This window comes from Parasteatoda tepidariorum, chromosome 6 (assembly GCF_982258835.1).
Source record: "Parasteatoda tepidariorum strain Cologne lab strain chromosome 6, Ptep-v5.0, whole genome shotgun sequence".
NCBI lineage: Eukaryota > Metazoa > Arthropoda > Arachnida > Araneae > Theridiidae > Parasteatoda > Parasteatoda tepidariorum.
In genome coordinates, this window is record NC_141760.1 from 19,466,154 (window position 1) to 19,491,342 (window position 25,189).

The 25,189-nt window shown below is 27.6% G+C and overlaps 1 protein-coding gene across 2 annotated transcripts in view; it reads right to left on the minus strand.

Annotated features, from left to right (window-relative positions):
- Nucleotides 1-25,189, minus strand: part of LOC107440233 (uncharacterized) — a 513,892-nt gene that overhangs the window by 371,871 nt on the left and 116,832 nt on the right. For both annotated transcript variants that reach the window (XM_087165502.1, XM_087165503.1), the window contains one exon: nt 8,084-8,210. In XM_087165502.1, coding sequence (XP_087021628.1) covers nt 8,084-8,210 — 127 coding nt within the window. The remainder of the gene's footprint in view (nt 1-8,083; nt 8,211-25,189) is intronic.

The window sequence follows — 25,189 nt, forward strand, 5'->3', positions numbered from 1 at the left end:
AGATACATCATCCATAAAATCTATTTTACTGTAAAATTAATTTTTACCTTGAAGTATTATGATTAGTTTTTAGAGTAATATTTATTTAATTAGAGTGATTCAGTGATTTTACATTAATTATTACAGCAAAAAGTATGATATATCAGATTTGTTTGCTGCGTAATATGTTTCGGTGAAAATGGATTTTACGGTAAAAAGTACTGGCAGTCTGAGGGCGATTACATTTTACCATAATTTGATCCAAAATGTTTTACAGTGCAAGTTTTTGAAAGTGGGTATCTTTAAAGCTTGTCGGTGTTCGTTGCACTAATAATAAATAGTATAAAGTTTTTATTTCCAGAAAAATTATTTTTCACGTCCAAACGATGATTTTTTTAAAAAACATTTTTGTCACAAATTTCACAAATAATGTACAAGGAATAAAGTGGAAAAGAAGTGCAAAAAGATTTTCAGACGAAATTTAGGAGGACCAATAACAGAGGGAAGATCTAAGACTGGTTAAAAGAAGCAAATAAAAGAGGACTTGAAATGAATTAAAAATATCAACTACAAAAAAAAAGACAATCATTAGAAAAAAATGATCGGAAAAAGGAGGCCAGGGTTCTGTAAGAGCTGTAACAACGGGATGATGATGATGGCCATAAATATCACCAAAATGATTGTTTTTTTTAAAAAAAAAAAAAAAACTAAAGTTAAAATTACAAAGGTCTCTGGTTTCGTACACAGATAAAAAAACATATATTTGCGTAAGGCATATTTTTCTTCTTTTTTTAAATAAAAAGAAAAGTGAAATAGCACTGTACTTACGCACGAAAAACGTAAATATAGTTTGTGTCTAATCCATTATTTTGAATTTTGGTGTTAAGGTGATTATTTTCGTGATATGGTGATTAGTTTTTGATATTAAGGTTTGAAACCTATTTTTAAAAGCACAGGGATTATTTTGAATTTTTTTGTGATGTTGTTATATTATTTTTGGAAACGATTTCACAAATATTTTTGAGGAAATTTACAAAAAAGAAGTTTTTCCCATTAATTTAAAAAATGAATGATTTTAATTATTTGTATAGCGGATACTATTCTTTTTTGAAGTTATACCTACGTTTATTTTTTTAAAAAGTTTTTTTTCAGGGGAGAGGTTCTTAATATTATTTTTTTTTTAATTTTTTAAGCTAAAAATAAACATTTGTCTTTTTTTACATATTTTTAAAAGAATAACATTTAAAATATAAGTAAATGACAATAATATCATTTTTCCGCAAATTAAGTAATTTATCTAAAATATCTTTTAACAAATTTAACAGTTTTTCGTTGAAGTTGGAAAAAAAAAGCAGTATGAGGATTTTGGTTCATTTATAGTTGAGTCCTAGAAAAATTGAAAAGAGAACGATTTTTGCATTCTAATTGAGATAAAAAAAGAATTTTTTAATCAATTGAAAAAAAAATTTAGTAATATTTTAATAAATGATAAAAAAATTTACTCAAAGTTTTTCTTGTCTTAGTCTCATTTAAGACGAAAAATTCTAATATTCATAAGCTGAATTAAATTTATTTTTATCGATTGCATATCCCTTCGAAATTCTTACATCAAAAATGAATGGGATTCTAGTTTTAAAAAAGTATTAATTATTAAATAAAATATTTATAAAATAAGAACAATATTTTGTTACGAATACTATTCTGAAATAAAACAAGAAAGAAAATTTAATGCCTATTTTTTCTTAAAACTGTTACTTCCTAAGAGTTCAACCAACAGAAAACCGCATCAATATTAGTTAAAGGAAACTCTCTTAATGCTAAGCAGAACCGGAAAGATTAATATGCCATCAAAGAAATAAATCGCTCTTTTGCATCTTTAAACACTATAATTTTGGTCATCACAATTACGTATAATGTGTCCTAAGAGGTTGGAAAAAATCTTATGATGGTTTAAGTATTATCCAATAACAAGAATTTGAAGCGGACACAAAATTTTCTTTCTTTTTTTTCTCATTAAAGTCTACCCCAAGAGTATTTAATGATAATCGATAGACTCATTAGTCTTTTAAATGGGAACAAAAATAGTTAAAATGGCTATTTTTTATAAACTGTGACCATGTTGGCGGCTTTTAATGCTCTTTCACGCCACGTTATCTCGAATGATCAATGAAGTTAAATTCGATTACAGAATGAAATGAATCGTGAACTTTTTGTGCCAAAAAGAGTTTTTATGCCGAATATATTTTTTTTGAAATTCATTATATAAAGTGAATTTAAATAATTCATTAACTTCTTACATATTTTCAAATGGTAATTATAAATAAATTTAAAGTTTAGTTACTTTGATAAAACTTAAAATTATTACATTTAAAAAAAAGTATGGTCAAAGTTCCAGAATATATTAAAATTTACCGTGTCTTGGGATCTATGAGATTTATTATATGTGATAAAGTTTGGAAATTTTTAAATGATTTGGTAACTTTTTAACATAGCATGGCGTAAAAACCATTTATTCGGTTAGAAAAACATTTCAAATTTGTGTTTCTTACTAAATGTGTGATAATAAAAACTACATTTTTGAAAACCAGAATTTTCGATAAAACACTAACACGTGAACGGTAAAACTATCAAATGAATGGTTCAAATTCCGTATTGGTCTTATTAAGCAGATTTATGTTTTTTTCTTCCAAAACTGTCATAACCATGTAGTACATTGGAAAAATTTCGGATCAAATTACAATAAAAAGTACCGGCACTCAGGGTGACGATACTTTTTACCGTAAAATACTTTATTTCGGCAACATGTTACAGAGCAAAAAAATCTGGTATACCATAATTTTTAAAGTAATAAATACCAGAAAATCACGGAATCACTCGAACTACTCTAACGATTTCGGTACAATATTTTACGGTAAAAATGGATTTTACGGCGAAAAATTTTTTTACGGATGATGCACTCAAAGTACCGGTAATTTACACCGTAATATGATGCTGAATTTATTAAAGTGTACGATAATTTTACCAAAATTTCCCTTTCCATATAAATTTAAATGTTCATCACTTTATAATGTTGTGAATGCATTAAAATATTGTAAGAGAATTTATGAATGTCAAAGTGTTTATTATTCTCTGATATTTAAAAAGTCACTAATTTAAGAGTCTTCTGTAAAGCTCTTTCATTAAGTTACTTAAAACGGTTACAATTTGAGTATGATAAAATCAAAAAGCTTTAACTTTGTGACTATGTATAATACAGTTAATAAAATAAATAGTTTAAATATTAGACAAATAGTTCAAATATTCTAGACAAATAGTTTAAATATTTAAAAAGTGATCTGCATTAAAAAATTTAAAAGTTTTAAAAATTGGCGAAGTTGTTTTCACCTATGTAACAATGATAAAAATAAATTAATTCTTAAGTTTCGTAAATTTTTATAAACTCAAACAACAACACAGTGATTTTTTTAAAGTTAGAAAATTAGCTAAAGAATGCTTTTCATTTTCGCAACATTCTGGTTTACATCATAATGATGTTCTGCACCAATCTCGTAATTAAGTGTGAACATGATGGTTAAAGATAAATTATTTAACCATATAGTCATTAGTAACTGTCACAAGATTATAAAAGTTGGGAAAAAAACTGCATATCTATTGATACGAAACTTTGCTTCACGTGACTATAAAAATACATCCAAAGAACAGTTATAACAATAGCAACTTTTCAGTTTTAAATAAATGTCTTAATTTATATTCTTGATAGTTTAACTAAGGTTGTTGACTTTTCTTTTTAATTATGATTTCTAAAAAAGAAGGGTAATGAAAATAAATGAATGAATGAATGGATAAAATAAAAATAATTTCTAATCTTGTCCAGTGTTAAAATAGTTGAAATCTCCGGAACAAGTGTATCAAAATAAATTTTTGATTCAATATTGTAATGTAACAACTTTGTCAGAATTTCTAAGATTAATTATTAGAATTTTAGGGAATTAGAACTTATTAGAATTATCAGAATTTTTAAGGCAGTCATTGAGTTCGAAGGTCAATTTCATAAATATTTAGTTACAAATAATTTTCTTCAAAGTATTTAAATCGCAAGGAAATCCTAAGTTTGAACAAGGTGTATTTTTTAAGTTTTGTTTTAGAGTATATTTAGAGTAAAATCACGAAATGATGTTAGAAATACTACTATTATTCTGTAATAAAATATATATATATATATATATATATATATATATATATATATATATATATATATATATATATATATATATATATATATATATATATATATATATATATATATATATATATATATATATATATATATATATATATATATATATATATATATATATATATATATATATATATATATATATCACTTAAAAAGTTATCCATTTTGACAAAAAATATATTTCTTATGAAATACTATGCACATATTATTCAAACTAATATTTAGTTTTATGGAAGTCAGGAAACACTAAATGAATAGTTTTATCCTTACACTACTTTCTTCATCAAAATAATATTTTTTATCGATTAATTTTAATAAATATTACAATAAATATGCATCGGAATGGTCAACACTTTTCGCTGAAGTCCTTCGAGGAATCAGTTCTCAGCTATTTGAAATCCCAAGAGAATCCCGAAAAGGAAATGAATAAAAGAGAAAAATATTCCCGAAAAAGAAATATAAAAAGGGAAAAACGAAAGGGACTTAGTGCTTGACACGTTGATTGCGTTTCCTTGTAATGGGGGAAACGGTTGGATCGAGTGTGAAGTTGACCCACAAGGTGGGCCGAAGAGCACACTAATTGATTCTCGACACCACATGGGGTGTCAAAAAGGCCGACCAAAGAAATGTGCACAACATTCTGGTTTTTGTTTATGTTTTATTCCCATACTCCCTAGGTAGCCAGTTCATTAGATTTATTCTTCCTGATGGAATAAGAAGATTTCTTTCCTTACATCATTTATAGCAAAGTTTAAATTTGGATTATATGATGAAGGCTGGCTTTTAACCTTTTGAATTGTATCTTTTTACACTGAGAAAAAAGTTTGGTCGAAATTATCAGACTATGGTAAAATTGGAATGAAGATACCAAACAGCTCGATACTTCATTAGATTTATTCTTCCTGATGACAAAAGATTTCTTTCCTTACATCATTTATCGCAAAGTTTAAATTTGGATTATACGGGGGTTGCTATTTATATTTCTGGCCAAATAATGAAAAAATAAATATGTAGGATCGAAATTGGTTTTATTGTTTTTCAAAATATTCTCCATGATGATCAATACACTTTTGCATGCGTTTGAACCAATTTTCAAAGCACTTTTTCTAGTCCGATTGAGGTAACTCCAAAACATGCGTTTTGAATGCATCAACCGCTTCTTCGGGGGTCGAAAATCGTTGTCCACGTAATTTATTTTTGATGTGTGAGAATAAGAAGAAGTCATTGGGTGCCAAATCAGGGCTGTACAGCGGATGACCCATCAGTTCGATCTTTCGCTCCGTCAGAAATGTCTTTGTTTGAGTCGATGTGTGAGAGCTCGCATTGTCATGATGAAGAATGATTCGCCTGTTCTTCTGCTTTTTTCGAATTTCTCCGATGACTTCTGGCAAACAAATGGTCGTGTACCATTCAGAATTGACCGTCCTGCGTTGCTCTAACGCCACTGTTGCCACATGACCGTTAATGCCGAAGAAACAGGCAATCATTTGTTTCGCTGTGCTTCTTCCTCAAACAACTTTTGTTGGTTTTGCCTCGTCTTGGAAGACCCATACAGTTGATTGCTGTTTTGTTTCCGGCTCATATGCATAGATCCAGGATTCGTCACCTGTGTAGATGTTATACACAGCCTTTGATGTACCTTGAACGTATTTTTCTAACATTTCCTTGCACCAATCGACACGAGCCTTTTTTTGAGCGTTTGTCAGATTATGCGGGATCTAACGCGAACAAATTTTTTTACGCTTAAATGTTCATGCAATATTTTATTGATGCTAGTCATACTAATGTCCAAAGACGCCTCTATCTCACGGTATGTCACATGACGATCTTGCTTTATCAGTTCACGCACAGTATCGATCTTTTCTGGCACAACAACGGATTTTGGACGACCTGCACGGGATTCATCCTGGATCGAACATCGACCACGATTAAATTCGTTATACCAATTTTTTACAGTGCTGTAGGAGGGCGCTTTATCGCTGAATAAAGAATTAAGTTCATCGAAGCACTCTTGTCTTGACAATCCACGTCGAAAGCTATGAAAAATAATGGCACGAAAATTTTCACGATTCAATTCCATTTTTTGAAAGAGAACTTTTCAATTTACTGTCAACAACACAAATGAAGCTATAATGGTAAATCGTTTGCTGAATTTATGTTTAAAAATATCAAATTTTCGATTAAAATCGTCGGCGGTCGCCTAGCAACACTTACTGTTGCCAAGGCCAGAAATATAAATAGCAACCCTCGTATGGTAAAGGCTGGTTTTTAAACTTTTGAATTGTATATTTTTACACCGAGAAAAAAGTATGGTCGAAATTATCAGACTAAGGTAAAATTGGAATGAAGATGAGAAAACGTTCGGTACTTCATTAGATTTATTCTTCTTGATGAAATAAGATTTCTTTCCTTACATCATTTATCGCAAAGTTTAAATTTGGATTATATGGTAAAGGCTGGCTTTTAAACTTTTGAATTGTATCTTTTTACACTGAGAAAAAAGCATGGTCAAAATTATCAGACTATGGTAAAATTGGAATGAAGACACCAAACATCTCGGCAGTTTTTTCCAAAACGATTTGGTAAGTATTTTTGTAAAACTTACAAAAAAATATGGTTTTATACCGTGTGATAAAACTAGGTAACTTTTTTACGATGCCTTAAATAACCATTTATTTAGTTGAATTTACTTCTAAGTTTAGTATTTTCTACTAAATGTGTGGTAACAAGAGCTGTAATTTTGAAAACCAGATTTTCCCAAGAACCGTTACCATTTAAATGGAAATATTACGAAAAAATTTTTTTAAACACCGTACATTTTTTTATTAACCAGAATTATGGCTTTTATTTTACAGAAAATTTCATTACAATGTAGAATGGTAATTTTACCATAACTGTTTAAATTTTTATGATTGTATTAGTAATTAGTATTTGTATTAGAAAATCTAGTAACATTAAAATGTTCTTAGAAGAATTACAATAAATGTATGCTTAATTTACACTTTTAGAAAAATCATTTAAATTTTGAACCATAATACTAATACTTTCATTCACAGTAACCATGTTAATTTTCTGCAACGTTGATATAGTATTTGATTGAACAATGTTTCCGTTTAAATTTAAGCATAGCATCGGGCAGTAAAGTTTGAAAGCAACTTTACTTTTTGAACAATAATAGGTTTCAACATGTTACCGTAATAATAGCAAAGTAAATTTGTGCATAGTAATTTTAGCAAAGTAAATTTAACATGCAATAAAATTTATATTCACCGATAAGCATGAATAGTCAAATAAAAAAGCAAAATAAAATATGGAACTATTTATTTGTGTCATTGCTGAATACCATGTTAGAATGTTTTAATTTCGACTTGTAGATATTGTAATTAAATAGTAAACATTTTGTAGTAGAATAGTTAATAAGTATCTTAATTCTTTACATGAATAACACTACATTTAATTTTATTTTTATATTATAACCAACAGCGAACAGCCAATCCAATTCTGAGTTAACAACATTCAATGTTCAATTTTTTAACCTTGTAATTTTGAAGACAAAGGCAAGAAGACAAAGAACTCCTGAATCAAGAATTGAGACAAACAAGCCTTAATATTTACTTAATATTACTTAATATTTACTGCAATGACAGTGAAACGCTTTTCCAGATTTTTAATTTTGTAGATAAGTGAGGCTGTCTATTATTAAATGAGTAGTAACATGGAACGCAATTGGTATAGTTTATAGTAGTTTATAGCTTCTTTTCAGTATTTTTTGATAGAAATTGCTGTTTTTTTATTAAAAAAAGTTATATTTCCCAATGTTGAGACTTTTAGTTGGTATAGATTTAATAAAGTATTCTGTTCAATTACCTGTCCTTGGGGCTTTGGTTGCATCCAGGCCATAATATTCTGTTCCAAATACTGTTGGGCCTGTTGAGCTACAGGACCTGGAACAGCTGGTGTGCACGGGGTTGGGCCTTTTCCTTGCCGAGACATTCTAAATTAAACACAAAAATAATAATATTAAAAATGGTAATTTGTCTAAAAAATAAGTATTTCGTATTAAGAAGAAAAACTACCTTTAATTTGTATACCTTATTAAATATTTAATAACTTGTTACATTTAATAAAAATTATAATTATCATTTAAATTATTTAATATAAAAGTTATTTAATATAAAGTTGTATAAATATAGAGAAGAAAATAACTATTATAAACTAACTATAGAAACTACAGAAAACAACTAACGAGTATACATATGTTAAAAAACTAAATAATAACTAGGCAATTTTAAAATATACATTAAAACCATTCATTAAAAAAATGTAATGAAAACTAAGCATGTTATAGTAATTATTCTAGTTAATTACTTGATTATTGATCAAATCTAAAACTAATTTGAATTAAACTAAATTAAAGGCATATATTTTTGATAAGTATTTATTATAAATGATAAAATGTAAACTTGATAAAAAAACTTTATATTTTTTTTGTTGTTCAAATTAGTGCTATATTATCTTGCAAAAATAAAATAATGTTGATTTCTTACATCAGTTTAATTTAATATATTTATTTTCATGTTTCATTATTCATAATATATTTAAAAACTGCAATGAGTATTTGTTTTTAATGTTTTAATCCATATAATAAATTAATATTTAAGTTTTAATTTTTCTTATATTTTATGCAATAAAAATTAGATTAATTATTATTGAAATTGTATCGAGCTTATACGAACAATACCATATATTGTAATTCAAACAAGACACTTTTAAATTTCAGAAATTTTAGAGTAACCCTTATATTCAAGTTTAATTAATTTTCCTCACACTTGGACTCATTGAAGTAAATCACGGTTTCTCCACCGATTTATCGGGGGTTTACTGACACGCTGTCATCTTGGCGGAAATAAAGCGAAATCTACTGCTTATAGACACAAATTCAAATCCTGGGTCGCATGAACAAGACTTCCCCTTAAACCTGCCTTAATTCCTGGTCCGACAGAATTTATTTAATACTTCACTTGAAACAGTTGTCAACAAAAGCAGTTTCACCTCGAATTTGAAACAAATGCGCATGCGCAGAAGTCCTTGACTTTGGATATGGATGAGGTGGATTATAGGATGAACAAATGCGATAAAAGGAATATAGCGTGATTGCATTGGCTAACCAAATATATTTCCCCATGTCTTTCAAAAGTAAATGATGAGTTGTGAATATGATTTTAATGGAATTTGATGCAATTTTAAAATTATGTTTCATTTAGATATTTAACTGTTTTTTATATTCGAATCAATTTTTATTTGAATCTTTCTCATTGGTTTGATTAATATGTATGTGCTCATGAAATCTCCCACAATGCAAAAAAATTATTTGTGATTTTTTATACCGAAATTAAGCATACTTTTTCAGTTTAAATGGAGAAATACTTCATTCAAACTGTTCAGAAAAGCTAAATTCTATATAATTTTGATAACAATTGAAAATGTTTTATTAGTTCAATTCATACATAATATTTCTTTGTAGTTTGCTTAAAATCAGGATTCAAAGATTTAAGGAAAGAAGAGTAACGATTACAAACGCAAACTTCAAATATTTTTTGTGGGTTTATTAAATGTTTTAAAAACATCAAATTTACCTAAAAACTTCTTTCAACGTTTATATTTGAAATAAAAATAAATTAACTGTTTTATTTTCTCATGGAAGATTGAAAAATATTATTAATATTATTAATTATTATGCAAAATATCATTATTTGTAACTAATATTATTTTCCTCGTTTACTCAATAGTTGGAGTAAGATGTAGGATGACTAACAACTCTGATAATTAAGTAATAATATAAACGAAGATATAAAGGTTTATTTTCAAAAATGCTGAGAAATTAATTCATTTAGTTACAAAGTAAAATAGACAAAGATATCACTAAAATACAGTCAGACATTACTCTGAATGAAACAAAAAATCAAAGAATTCGATATAAAAATTAAGAAAAACAATGAATAATGCATTTATACACTTAGTTCACGCAACATACGTTCATCCAGGATGTGTTATTTGCTTCATTATATTCTCAATCGAACCTCTGAACATGTGCCTAAAATTTATACCTTAAGCACTGACATGAAGATATAAAGTTTTATTTACTAATTAGAATAACTGCTTATCATTTTACCTCATGTTGCCTTTTCAGTTTTAGACTTGTTTTCATTACGCAAGCTTATTGGCTTATTGTAATTAAATTTAAAGCACATGATTTTAATGTTACGAGTTGCATTTAGAGAATATTTTAGGGAGGACAAAAAAAAGGGAACAATTATTGCAGTTGGGTAATTCCCTGTACTATGATGTCCAATTATTGCAGACACATATTAAAGAATTACATTTTGACTCTCAACTACCAGTAGAATTATGAGAACTCTTGAATCAAACACTTGAATGAGAAGGAAACCAACAATTCATCTACAACTAAAGATATATTTCAAAACAGGATTTGTATACCAGTTACAACTCGAATGGAATTCAAATCAGTGGTCTCTTTAATGTAGAAGACAATCGCTCTAGCGTTTTGGCAGTTTAGTTCGCTTACATTTAGTTTATGTTTATCAGGGTTGGCTGCTTCAAACCAATGCAGTTTAAACCGTTGTTTGTTTTAAAAAAAACAAGCTTATTATTTTTAAAGAAAAAATATTTTTAAATACTTAATTTGTTATTGTTTTTTTAAATATTCTTAGTTTAAATATGAATAAATGGTAAAAAAGTATAGTTTCTTATATAAATCTTTCTAATATTGAATTAAGCAGCTCTTCTGATTCTGGATTGCTTTAACTAACTTTTTAAATACTTACATATCGTTGCACTTCTGAGAAAATATATTTATCAAATAAATTAATTTGAGTAAATTCAAACTTAAGTCATAATTCGCTAAATAATTTTAAGATACTACAGACCATCACCAACTCCATGTTCTGAGAGTTTTTTAAATAAAAATACGTTATAAATATAATTAATAAAATAAAATATATTAAAATATATAAGAGAATAGAAGAAGTTTCGATCAAAATTTTCTCTGTTTTCTTAATCTTGTTAAAAATTATATTAGGCTTGCTACACTCAAAAGTAAATAGAAATGAGGTGTTTCTTTGAAATTTATATTTTAATATTCAGTTTATTTCTTAAAAAGAATTTTGATATCAATGTAAACAAATGTAATATTATGCATGCAGTATATTTTTATTTTATTAATGATTCTAATATTTTCAAAATACGATACTTATATTTACGAGTATAATTGAAAAGTTTTGCAGAATATTCAAAACTCTTTTAAAATATTATCAATGGATATTACTTTATTTAATTATGTATTATTTATAAGCCTTGTCATCATTAAAACTTCATTGTATTAAAATAAATCTCATAAAAAGTAGTTTATTCTTTACTTATTATTAAATACCTTTGTATGTATTTATACAATCCATTTGAAATTTTTAGTTCTTTAATATCATTCTATTAGTTAAAAAAAAATTAATGAAAAAATATATTACCTTACATTTTTTTATGCAAAAAGACATGATAATTTTATTAAGTAAATTGGCACAGACATTGTAAATTGCATACTTCTAATTAATGACATTAAATAATGCTAAAGTATGGCATTTTTATGCATACGGACGAACAATGGGAAATAATGAGACAAATAATGGGTAAAAATGGGACAAACAATGGGACTCTCCTTTTTACATACATAACTGAATTAACATTTCACAACTGAATTAACATTTTACTGAATTAACATTTTAAATTTACCGGAGGTGGGCAAAACATATTTCTGTACTAATAAATTTTTTACATATTTTTCAAGAAATATTTAAAGAATAAATACACAATTTCAGAAACGTTTAGATCATGCAAGCTCCCATACTTATCAACGAAGTTTGAAGCTTTTAAAAGTTTGAGGGACCGACAATAAATTACAAGTAAAAAATAGTATTTTTGATTACCCAATGCCAAAAAGTGAAGCGATTATTTCGCTTTTGCATGCAATAATTGCACACAATTTCGTAAGCCTGGCTTAAATATTTATGGAGATATGGACATTTTTATAAAAAAAACTAAATTTTGGGTGGGGTGTTTTTGCTATAACTTTAAAAATATTCAATAAAATTAAACAAAAATTTTAGAGTTATTTAAAATTAGCTATAAAATTTTAGCTTTAAAATTTGAGAAAATTCGTTTAAAATTGAGCAAGATATGACTAATTAAAGTAATTCTTTTACACATGCGCATGTGCGGGAAAAATTTAAAAACTTTTTTTTCTTAGTTTCGTAGTGAATCGTAATATGGCAACTAACAAAAAAAGTCCGATTGGAATATCTCAAAAATTTAATAAGTTTTAAGCAATTTTCTTAGGAGTTTTTGTATTTTTTAAAAGAAACTCAAAATGATAAGGGGTTTTTCTGTAAATATAATTATGTATAAGACAAAATTAAATAACAAATTATAATGCTTTTCAATAAACGTTCAAACACCGAAATATGATTGCATGAGGAAAGAAAACAGAAAAGATACTTTTATGGGAAAGATCCCCAGCAATGCCGGTGTCATTTTTAATAAATCTCATTTAAAAGTACAAAAGGAAATTTGCTGAAAACCCCTTATAATTTTGAGTTTCTTTCATAAAAAGCAAAAACTACTTAGTTGCTTGCAAGTTTTTAAAATTTTTCAGGTATTCAAATCGGACTTTATTACTTGCCAAACACGATTTTTTACAAAATTAAAAAAAACTATTTCCAAATTTTCCCGGGCATGCTCAGCATAAAAGAACTAATTTAATTATTCATATCTTGTGCAGTCTTAAACGAATTTTTTTCAAATTTTAAAGCAATAGTTTTGTAACTAATTTTAAATTGCCTTGAAGATTTTGTTTAGTTTTATTGAATATTTATAAAATATAGCAAAAAAAACATAAGACAAAATGTTAGATTTTTATAAAAAATACCATATCTCCTTAAAAATTTAAACTAGGCTTACGAAATTTTGAGTAATTATTGCATATAATAACCAAAATGATTGCTACAAGTTACAAATTTATCGCTATCTTTTTTGGCATAGGGTGTTCAACAACACTATTTCGGGTTTTTTATTTATTGACGGTTTCTTAAATCTCTAAAAATTGTAAACTTCCTTGATAAGCATGAGAAATCACCTGATCTAAACACTTCTGATGTTATAAAATGATTCTTTAAGTATTTCTTGCGAAATATAAGAAAATGTATTAGTAAAGAAATGTATCCATTTTTTTGTCTACCGCCTGTATATTTGTATGTTAAATTGAAATAAAATGCTATGTATAAGCACAAACAAAATCTTTCTATTCCTCTGATTTTGCATATTCATAATAAATTTATCACGTTAGCTTGTTCATGGAGGAAAAGTGGATGGTTTTTATTCATATATTGATAATATAAATCAATAGTAAAAAGAAAAGTTTTCATGAACATTCTTAATTATATCTTAATTACTTTTCCTTTATATCATAAAGTATCATTTTACCTTTTTTGATACAGATCAAAACAAAAAAACCTGATTTAAACCAAAAAAAAAAAAAAGAGCTACATGCTATATTGAAAAACGTGTTTTTTATTGTTTCAACATTACGCTGTTATGGAAACATGTGCACAAAATGTGTAGAAAAATTGAAGCAGATGAAATCTCGGGAGAATCCGCAATTAAAACTCTCCAAACTCTATAGTTTAAATGCCGAAATAAGTACATGTGGTTGAAATAAGTACACAGGATACCACAAGTTAACAGAAATTAAAGAAAGACAATATTTAACTGACTCTGGTAATTGTAAACATAAATAAGATCTTTCTTATTCGTCCAAAAGGCATGCCAATTTCCATGCGTTTAAAAATATTAATCTCTAATGCTGAAACCTTTTACTGTCAAGCCCCAATAATGCTTATTATTTTTTGACATCTTTTTTAACCGCTTCTCAGATTATCCCGAGTTAACTCGTTTATGTATATATTGCAAATATTTATTATCCCGAATAAACTCGGTCATAGCAGAATTCGTATCTGCTGTGGTAGGAAGTTTGCCAAATTTTTGTTTGGGAGTTTTGCTATTTGTAGGACTGCAGATGTGTTTTGTACAATTGTATATACGAAGGTCGACGAATTCACATAGAAAAAAGTGTAAAAAAAATGACTTTCGCGAACGAAAGAGAAAGTAATGCAGATGATTTTTCAGAATATGAAGACGTGAACTTATACAAAGACTAATATTTAACTTTTTACATTTGCCCGAGATAATTTAGAATAGTAGACTTATGTCAAATTAAGTATTTTTTACGCATAAAAATTTAAAATTTTATTTTAGAACTTATGTATTATGTTTTGTTTTAGTTCCTTGTATTTTTTAATGAAATAAAAAAAATATGTTGATTTTTTGGATTTTTTTTCCAAAAAAATAGGTAAGGGGTGTGGTTAAACGCCCATTTTTAATTCTCTAATTAAATTTTAATATTTTTTACGGGAAAATATCATAGCATTTATAAATATAATCCAAAATTTTTAATGGCGAGAGATAAATCTCCGACAGAGGCTAAATACATTAAACGCACACAAATATGCTTTGTACGAATTTAGTTAAGTCTTAAAATCTGAGTTTAAAAATTAAGAAAAGAAAAACTTTTAAGAGTAAAAAATGCTTCGTCTATGAATAAAAATATTAAATAAAAACTTATTGGATATCAAAAATCTATTTTAATTGTATATTAAATGTGCCATATTTATGTAAAGAAGGATTTTTACTTTTTTTAACGTAAATACTCATTTACTTTACTATGATGTTTCTTTATCTTTTAACCAAGTCAATTAATCTTACTTTTTTTCTGCTTTAAAATTTATTGTTCAAGATCCATGCAGCTTTTCAAATTAAAAAAATTTAAAACAGCGAAAATGTTCGTATCGTTTCAACTTAAATACACCTCACAAATAAAATTCAAGGGATCTCAATAGAGAGTTTTAATTGCTAACAGAACAAAAATTAATATTTCTAAATAAGTGCAGAGCTTAAGTGTAACAAAATTGCTAATTTTTTATATTATCCATCAAAAGCACCATTTTTTTGACTGTTTATAAGTCTAGCAATAGAAAAAAACTTCGTCTGTTTATCAAAATTGATTAAAATAAATTGCTAAAGCAGTAAATGAAAAACAAATGAAATTTTTTATTAACATTATTGTGAAAGCATTTTTGGAAAAATTTTGTCCGCAGTTATTATTCTATACATTATTTTAATATATTACTTTACTATTATTTTAATCGTATTTTTATATTATTTTAATACTTCAAACAGAAGTAACGATAACGTTAAACTGTAAAAGTACGATGTTTAAAAATCGTTACCATTAATACATAAAATCACTAAGGATATTAATCATTCGAAATGTTTATTTTAAATTAAAAATAAACTTATTTACTAAAAGTTTATAAGTTTAGCAACAGAAAAAGAATACAGTTTCTGCTTATCGAAATGATTAAAAGAAATTGCTAAAGCGGTAAACAAAAGGGGAAATTAATTTTGCAATTTTTATTCGCATTATTGTGTAAGCATTTCTGGAAAACTTTTTCCTCCGCAGTTTGGGTGCTCTTAAAAATATTGCGTGTTTATACTGAGGCTGATTATATGCGAAATAAAAACGATTCAATTATGAAGGAACGGGCTGAAGAAGAAGAAAAAAAAATCAAGATTTAAATATAAATATTTTTTTCTTCTTTTTTCCCATTTCAGTGTTTTACTTAGAAGATTGCTCCGAATAAGAGGAAGAAAATAGAAAGAATGTTAATTATTTCCAAGACCTAGTGAAGTAATCCATGAAATTGCTTCCTACTCTGATTTAGGGGCAATATTAGGGTTGGAAAATGGAGGGTTTTAAGAATCGTGGGAAGATGGCTGGTGCTGCAAAAGATTAAGATTAGGGGACAAGGGTGATGAGGGGGCAAACTTGAAATTCTGTTGAGAAATAGCATTGTTTCTGCGAATGAATTCATGAGACAGCATTATTTTTGTTTTCAAGTTTTTGCTGTAAATGTATGTCATTATTATAAAGTGTGAAATTACTTTTGGTACTATATATTTTCTAAATGTACTAAAAGAACAGTAAATATTTTTTAACTGCTCCTATTTTAGATTGTTAAAAAATAAATGTGTTATTTTCATGAAAGTAATTAAAATCACTGCAAAAAAACACTGTAAATTGCATTTACTGTATTTGTTTTTCTGGAATTTATGAAACAAACAAACTTTAAAGGAACGACTATCTATATGTTTAGCAACTCAAGAGAAGGCTTCGAGTTCTTGGCATTGATATGCAGCTGGCGTAAGTGTACTTTGATCTCCAGGAACAAACCTTAACTGATTGAAATTTTATAAGCAATGCTTTTCATCACTACAATACGGAGGAAAGTGAAGTGTTATTTAATTTTATATATGCCGTAGAATGAAATTATGAGAAAAAACTAAGAATAGAAATTATTTTTAGTTGTTTCTGTTTCAGATTGTCATTGAGTAAATAAGAAGTGATGTCTTCATGAATGTAATTGAAATCACTTTCAAAACACACTCTTAAATTGCATTTGTTTTTCGAATTTATGAGACAAACCTAAATGGAACGATAATATACGTAACCCGAGAGAAGGTTTCGAGTTCTTGGCATTAACACACAGCTGATGTAAGTGTACTTCGATCTACAGAAACAAACCTTGACAGATCAAAATTTTATAAACAATGCTTTTCATCACTACAATATGGATGAAAGTGAAGAGTTATTTAACATTTGTCTTATTATGATCTTTCGAAGCTTTTTCGAAGAGGACAAATTTAGTGATATCCACTTTTCTTCTATGAACATGCTAATGTGATAAATTTATTCTGACTATGCAAAATCAGAGGAATTGAAAGATTTTGTTCATGCTTATACATTGCATTATATTTCAATTTAACATACAAATATACAGGTAGTAGGCAAAAAAATGGATACACTTCTTTACTAATACATTTTCTTATATTTCTCAAGAAATACTTAAAGAATCATTTTATAACATCAGAAGTGTTTAGATCATGCGATTTCTCATACTTATCAAGAAAGTTTGCAATTTTTAGAGGTTTAAGAGAACGACAATAAATTAAAAACGGAAAATAGTGTTTTTGTACACACTATGCCAAAAAATTTAGCAATAAATTTATATTTGTCACTTGAAGCAAAGCTATAATTTTTAACAGTATATGCCATCTTGTTGTAAAGAATTATCTGGGCTTCAAAACAGACAAATAACTACATTATTTTCAACCTTATAATTTTTTTTTTTGAAAATGGCCAATTACATTTTTTCATCTAGATGAAAATTATCGGATTTAGTGTTTTCCTACTTTAATAACTGTCTTTGTTTTACAAACTAAAAACTGATGAGGGTATATGTTTTACATTTTATTGGGACTCTGAAATTGCCTGTTTAATGTTTGATTCGGATTTTGAAAAGATAATGTTTAATGTTTTATTAGGATTACGAAAGTATTCGTGTAAAGTTTTATTCGGATTATGAAAATATTTGTGAAATGTTCGGTAAGTCATTTGATAATATATTTTGAATATTTCATAATTATTCTTAAAATACATGTCTCATGCTTGAAATGAATTCTAAAAATAATTATTTAATGTTTAATAAAGGTTTAGAAAATATACATAACAAGAACTACTAAAAAAATCTAATCTACATAAGTTAAGAATGGAAGTATATTATCTAAACTTGGATTACAAGATTTTAAAAATCAAATTCTTAAATGTAATCTTGAGATATCTGACACCAAAACTCCAAGATGATAACATGTAGATAGAGTGAACATTTTATAGTAGATTGAGTTTGAATGAACAGTTCAAAGCCGTTATATCTTATAAAGAAACTTAATTGTTTTAAATTTATTCAAAACAATTAGGTAGTGTTAGTGTAAAGGAACAATAGGTTGTTCACAATTACAAAACGAGTCACTAAATATTAGGAGTAGTTCTTAAGTTTTTTTAAAAAAAAATCTTTAAAATAGGTGGCAAACAATTAAGAATACCGCACACAATAAAAAATTACGGATAAAAAAATAGAACGGTATAAAGTACCGGAACTTTGGGTGCACCATCCGTAAAATACATTTTACCCTAAAATATTAAACTTTAATTTTTACAGCAATATAATTTTACATATATTGATTCAGTGATTTTACGATAATTATTGCTTTAAAAATTACGGTAAATCCGATACTTTTTAATGTAACTGCTGTGTAACTATTGAACTGTGCTTTTTTCATAACTGTGAACTTTTTTCTAAATCATTGAAAAATTATAGACAGGCCAAAGTATTTGGTATTTCTGTAAATAAGTAATCAGAATAAAATATTTCAGTCTTCATCATTAGCATAAAGCATGATTATATTTTGGTGTAGTTACAAGTATAAAAGAGATTTATAACTTTTTTATTCAACGTATAAAGAAAGCAGGTCCCTTATAAACTATTTTTGTTTGCCTATAATTTTTTGTAAAACAATTCAAAAAAATTTACAAAAAAATCCATGTACTAAGTTATTAGTTTATGGTTCAATTGTTTTCTGAAATGAATTCATTGACTCAACTACATAAATTTTTTACACAACTTTTAACGAACTGCGTTCGTTTTGTTTGAAATACAAGATAAAGTTCAATAGCTTTTGAACTGTGTTTAATTTAATTCCATTTCCTGTTAACTCTTCATTTATTTTGCCCTTTACGACTTTTCAAACAGAATAAAAAACAATGTCATTTCCACCTTACTGCTTCAGTTAACTGTAAAGAAACGCATAGTTAAAAAAATTTCAACTTTCAAAATTGTCTGAGAAAATTATAAGAAAAAAGTATGAACGCGTAGTAGGAAAAAAAATTCTAACGAGCTTAGTCTTTTTTCCTTTTCCTTCAACTTTACTTTCATTCAATCATGCAAAGGTAAAGAGAATATTTTTTTCAGCAAATCTTATTAAAAACCAACGAGTGAACTGTAAATTAGGTTCTAAATTAACTTCTAAGCTAGCTCAAATATGATGTGAAACTAAAAGATAGGAGTTACCGAAAACTCAAAATGTTAAAGGGCATAAATATCTCAATGGGCTATTAAGATAAACATAAAAAAAAAATTCTGGCGTTTAACAGAAATGCTCAAAGCAGATAAAAAGATTATCGTAATTTAACTATTAAATATAAAGTTAAAGACATATAGTTTTTAATTTTGAAAGTCAGAGTAAAATAAAAGAAGCATAAGAATATAAAATTAATGAGACAACAAATCGCTTGTTTTTAATCATTTTAGAAAATTTATTTAGTTTACATATTTTCCACAATAGTGTTATCTATGTGACTTGCATTTTTCAAACAACTCGACATATTTTAAAAGAAAATTTATTTATTTTAAAATTTGATTTATAATTTTTTAAAAAAATAACAATACACCCAAAAAATACTAATTATAACAACAAAAAAGAAAAATGTACGATTGTTTTCCGTTTCGGACAATTTTAAAGCTATAATAGTAGACTTTAATAGTTCGATATGACACTTAAAATGTCTAGTAATGCTTTAAATACTTATCAAAATACTCAAAATACTTTTTCCTGTATATTAAGAATAAAAAATATATGTATGATTGTTTTCTGTTTCAGACAATTTTAAAGCTATAATAGTAGACTTTAAAAGATACCTATGATTTTTAAAATATTTAGTAAAGCTTTTAATAGTTCTCTAATTTTAATAGGTTTCTAGCTGCATCTACTTGTACTTCCACTTGGAAATGTGACTTAAGTCTTTCAACATGTTTCCTAACTATCAGAAATAAAATATATTTTTTAATTTCTATAACAGTTTTTTCTTGCATATTAACCTTAATTTTAAAGTATCAAGAGTAGGACTGGGCGATATTAGAAATTATATATCGTGATGCATCGTCAGTTTTGCATCGCGATATAACGATGTATCGCGATATAGTTTTTTTGAGTTTCATTTACTTGTAAGGCACAGAAAGTCAGATTTCTATCAAAACTTCAATCTCAGATTGATTTAAATCAATTTATAAATTTGAAGATATATATGTTTTGCTTAAGAAAGATATTAAATAAATTGACTACAGTGCACAAATCTTACTTAAAATACTTATTGAAATGTTTGTTTAGAAATTCATAATACGCGTAAAACAAAGTGTTAAGAACTTTTTTTAAAGCGTTTTTTACAAATTAATATTTTCTTGTATTATTATGCATAAATAATTACATAATTATTAAGTTCGATCGTAATGTTCAATTTCTAAATGAAACGTTAAAAATTATTTGTATGTTTAAAACAAAGTGCTAAATAAATTTTAGAAAAAAAACGCTTTTAAAACACTTTTTTTTATTATTATCATTTCAGTTATTATAGTTCATTTACGTCACACGAGAGCTGCACAATGGGCTATTGGCGGCGGTCTGGAAAACATCCCTGAGGATGATCCGAAGACATTCCATCACAATTTTGATCCTCTGCAGAGGGGATGGCACCCCCGCTTCGGTAGCCGGACGACCTGCATGCGAAATCAAGCACTTTACGGTAGAACAGTTTAACAAGGACCAATACCGCAGACCCTCGGTCCCTACGCAGACTGTTTCAAGTGGTTACTCACCCGCACACTGACCGCAGCCAGTGATGCTTGACTTCGGTGATCGGCAGGAAACCGTGTCTTAACGATCAGTCCACTGCGGGACCTTATCATTTCAGATAAATAATTAAATTAAATTAAATAATGATCGAATTATGAACGAAAATCAAAGTAAGATTTAATTTCTTAAAAATAAAAAAAATTGTGATATTCGATAATATATTTAGCTAATTAACAAATAATATGAAAAGAATATTTTTTAAAAAAAAATTATTATACTCTCTAATAAAACGAAGTGCTAAATGATTTTAAAAAAATGAATAAAATACGCAAACCTTTCAAATTTTTTTGTATAAACAAAGTTGATTGACTTATGTCCAAATCCAGATGACAAAAATAAATTTTGTCTTAACTTTATTTCTAAAAATAAAAGCAACAAGATTTATAAATTTAAAATCAGTAATAAAAACTCATTAAATTATTTGAAGTTTCATCCAAAAAGTTTTTAATAAATTAAAAGAAAGTAAAAAAGTAACCTAACAAATTCAATTCTTTATGGGCGCCTAAATTAGATTGCCGATAATTTTCACATTTAAAAATAAAAAGAAGTTTTTAAAAAAAAAAATATCTAATTAATGAAGAAACTCTTCTTTATATATTCTTTTCAATAATAGATAGCCTTCAGAACAAGGTAACATCGGCGATCACGAAGTTAGTCCCACTGAAAATAAGCTACAAGAAAAGTGGCGACAAAGAAAAAAAAACTAAGAGGTGCGAAAAGGAACATGCGATATAACGATATGTGTTCTCAAAACCCTGATTCTGATTCTACTGCTCACCAATCAAGGCCATTTCAACATAACGAAACGAACATCGTCATCCACACCGCGAGTCGACATCGGAACGTAAGAGAAGAGTCTTATATCGCTATATCGCTTTCTTATATCCTTGCGTGTCTTATATCGCTATATCGTTTTGCGCTCGTTGTCTTTACTCGACTGCTTAAATCAGATTTCTGATGCATCGCCTTGAATGAAAGTCGCTGTATCGTCTTGCCGATATATGCGTTAAATCGATATGTCTCGATACATCGATTTATAGCCCAGTCCTAATCAAGAGCATATAATAATACCTACAAAATATTTTTTCCTTTCAGTATATTTTTTTAAAGATGTAAATAATTTTAAAATTGTGTATTCTTCGGTTAGCTAGGAGTAAGAATATTCTAATATTTTCTTTGATTTTTTTCCATTTCATTTAATTATTTTTTAATTTATGTAATTGTTATTTAATTTTCAAATGTTTAAAAAAATTTAAAAAAAATAAAAACACGAATTTTTGGAAGTCAATGTTTATTGGCGACTTTTCGCTTGGCCTTAATTGAAAAGTACTCAAAGATTTGTCACACTATTTATATACATAAAATCATACTTTTTTCTTGAATAAATAGAAAACAAAATTATGAACAACTGTTAATTTTATAAACTATATGTCTAAAACAAATATAAAAAGCAGTTATAAATACTTAAATTTAGGGTAGTTTATTTTTTAAGAATAATGAACCACAAAAAAAAATATTAAACGAAACTTTTGAAAATAACATTTACTAGTTTTAGACTTAGTATTTATTGGGTAGATTTTAAATCATGTCCCACTCAAAACATAGAAGATTTTTTAGATGGTAAAATATGTACTCTAACTGTACTAAAATTTATGATTCTCATAAATTGTCTGTTGCAGATAATACAGTCCAATTAATGATCAACTAATGATTTTAACGTCTGAGGCATTACTGCTGCATGCGGAGCTACAAAATTTTTGAGATAGACTGAAATATTAAAAAAAAGTGTCTACTTAATGATGACGCTTGGTTATTTAACAAATTAACACCAGAAGTGATGTAGATGAAGAAGAGTTAAGTCAAATCGCACCATCTGGACCAGGTCATCTTTACAAGCTCCCTGGCATCTTTCCAGAAATATGCGTGAGGGAAAATTTTCGCTTGCCTTGTTCATCATTTTCGTGTTTGGAACATTTATGATGCGAGAAAAAAACGTGTGTTTTGTGTCGTTTTAGTCTTGTCAATCTTATTAATGAGAAAAAGGCTGATTCAGTCCGTTAAAAGAACATCATTAAAGAGAGTGGAACTATTATGCACAATTTTTTTTACTAACTGGCTGTCATCCAATGGCACACCATCAGATAGTGTGCCATTGTGAAAAAAATATAAATACAACTATTATGTAGTGTGAAATAGTTAAAATATTTAGTTCTCCGTATGTCAGTTAGCCAAAATTGAAACAAAAGTGAATCATACATAGGAAGCAACAAGATTAGACAATGATGTGTTTACACAGTTTATACATATGTCTATTTTATATCCAGCACATTGTTGTTATTTCCGCCCATATTTAAAAAAAAGAAACTGTCTGTAAGAAGTCTGTCTACGTGTTGTTTTGCTATCAGAAAACGACAATTACAAAATTGAAATTGGGAATGACGGAATATATGAACTCGTAACTATGAACTTTATTTTTAATTAGAATTTTTTGCAGTAACTTTTTACTTTCATACTTATAATACCATGAATAAATTGGGAAATAATAATATTTGGTTTAACTGTGAATGGATATTTTTACTAATCTTTTTTTTAAAAAAAATGATGCTAGGATAGTCCGTTAATTAACTAATTCTAATTCCCCCATCTGTCCACGTCTGTTTAACGATATAAAATTGGATACTCAAATTTCACGAAACTTTCTTCTTTTATCATGAAAACTTTTCCTGGTACAAGCTCCGAAACAACATTTCATCAAAGTGACGAAATAAATCATCAAGGAAATGAATTTCTTCAAAAGAAAATATATATTCCATCATTTTATTTCTTTTGAAAAGAAAAAAAAATAAAGAAAAGCACCAAGTGATCCACGGAGTGCATCAGGGTATCTAAGGGGTGGTATTGTTCATCACTTTTTTAAGGGCACCATACAGATAGTTCAACGTCCTCCGAACAACACAAACATAGATATAATGGAGATAGAAAGTAAATCTACGCTCGTAATACATTTTGAATCCGGAATCTTTTGTAGTATGCGATCAATTCCTTGACCATTCACCTTGTTCCCTCTTTCTCATTTCGATCGCCTGGACTTTATTCCAGTTAACAATCTCCCACAATGCACTGCGATGAGATTCCGAGTTGAAGAAATATTTTCGTCACATATTTGAGAGTTGGCGTTTCGTCAAAAATCACTGATTTCGTGACGAAATGATTCTCAAAAATAACGAAATACAGCTCTATAATTGCTAAATCGTCAAAAGTGAGAATTTTATTTCAGACAGTGCAGTTGGCCAAGATGTATAAGGTTAGATTCAATAAAAAATGAATAATTGCGATAAGGTTAATAATACATATATGAACGCCACCTTTCAAAGTTATAAAGAAAAGTAAGAGAAAATCTCCAGAGATAGCGTGTAACGGATTAACGAATTGACAACAGAGCATTCAAAAAATGCAAAGCGTTTATACTCAAAACTCATGCACAATGGTAAAAACTTAGTTTAAGACTACTTTGGTCTTTAAGAGCAGAAGTTAAGATACGTACTCCAAAAATAACCGAAGGTAAAATGTTTTGTTCGTAATTTAGTCACTGACAAAAAAAATCATCATATGTTAGAAGTTTTTGTCTTGATTACATAACGGTTATTGATGCATTTCTTATATTAAATCTGATCCAGTAAAAGTAAAGCGTGTCATAGGGAGTAAAAACTGATAGTGTTTTTTCCCCACCTAATTAAAGCGGAGCTAGAAATGATAAGACTACTGAAAAATATTTTTGATTTTTGTCAAGAATTCATGAACAACACCGAAATGTTTAGTTAAAAGACGTTTTGAGTTATAAATCCAGATGCTTGTATCCACTCTCTAGAAGAAAAAAAATATTTAAAAGTTTTACCTCGTGAAAACATATGTTTCAATTCACTGACAGGAGAAAGCATCAGGTTAGGAGCTAAGAGTTTTTCGGCTTGACTACATAAAAGTTATTGAAACATTCGTCTATATCAAAGGTAATCCAAGTAAAAGCGAAAACCACGTGAAAGAAGGAATCAAGAAAAATCTGAATTGCCACAAAGGTGGTTGGAAAAAAGGGTCCGGAAAAACAAGTTAAGCCTCTTTGGTTCTTGACACCTGACGCTCAGGCCCTATACCCGTTCTCCCGTTTTCCCGTGTCCCGGAGCGCAGGTGCTTCCATTACAGAGTCTTGTT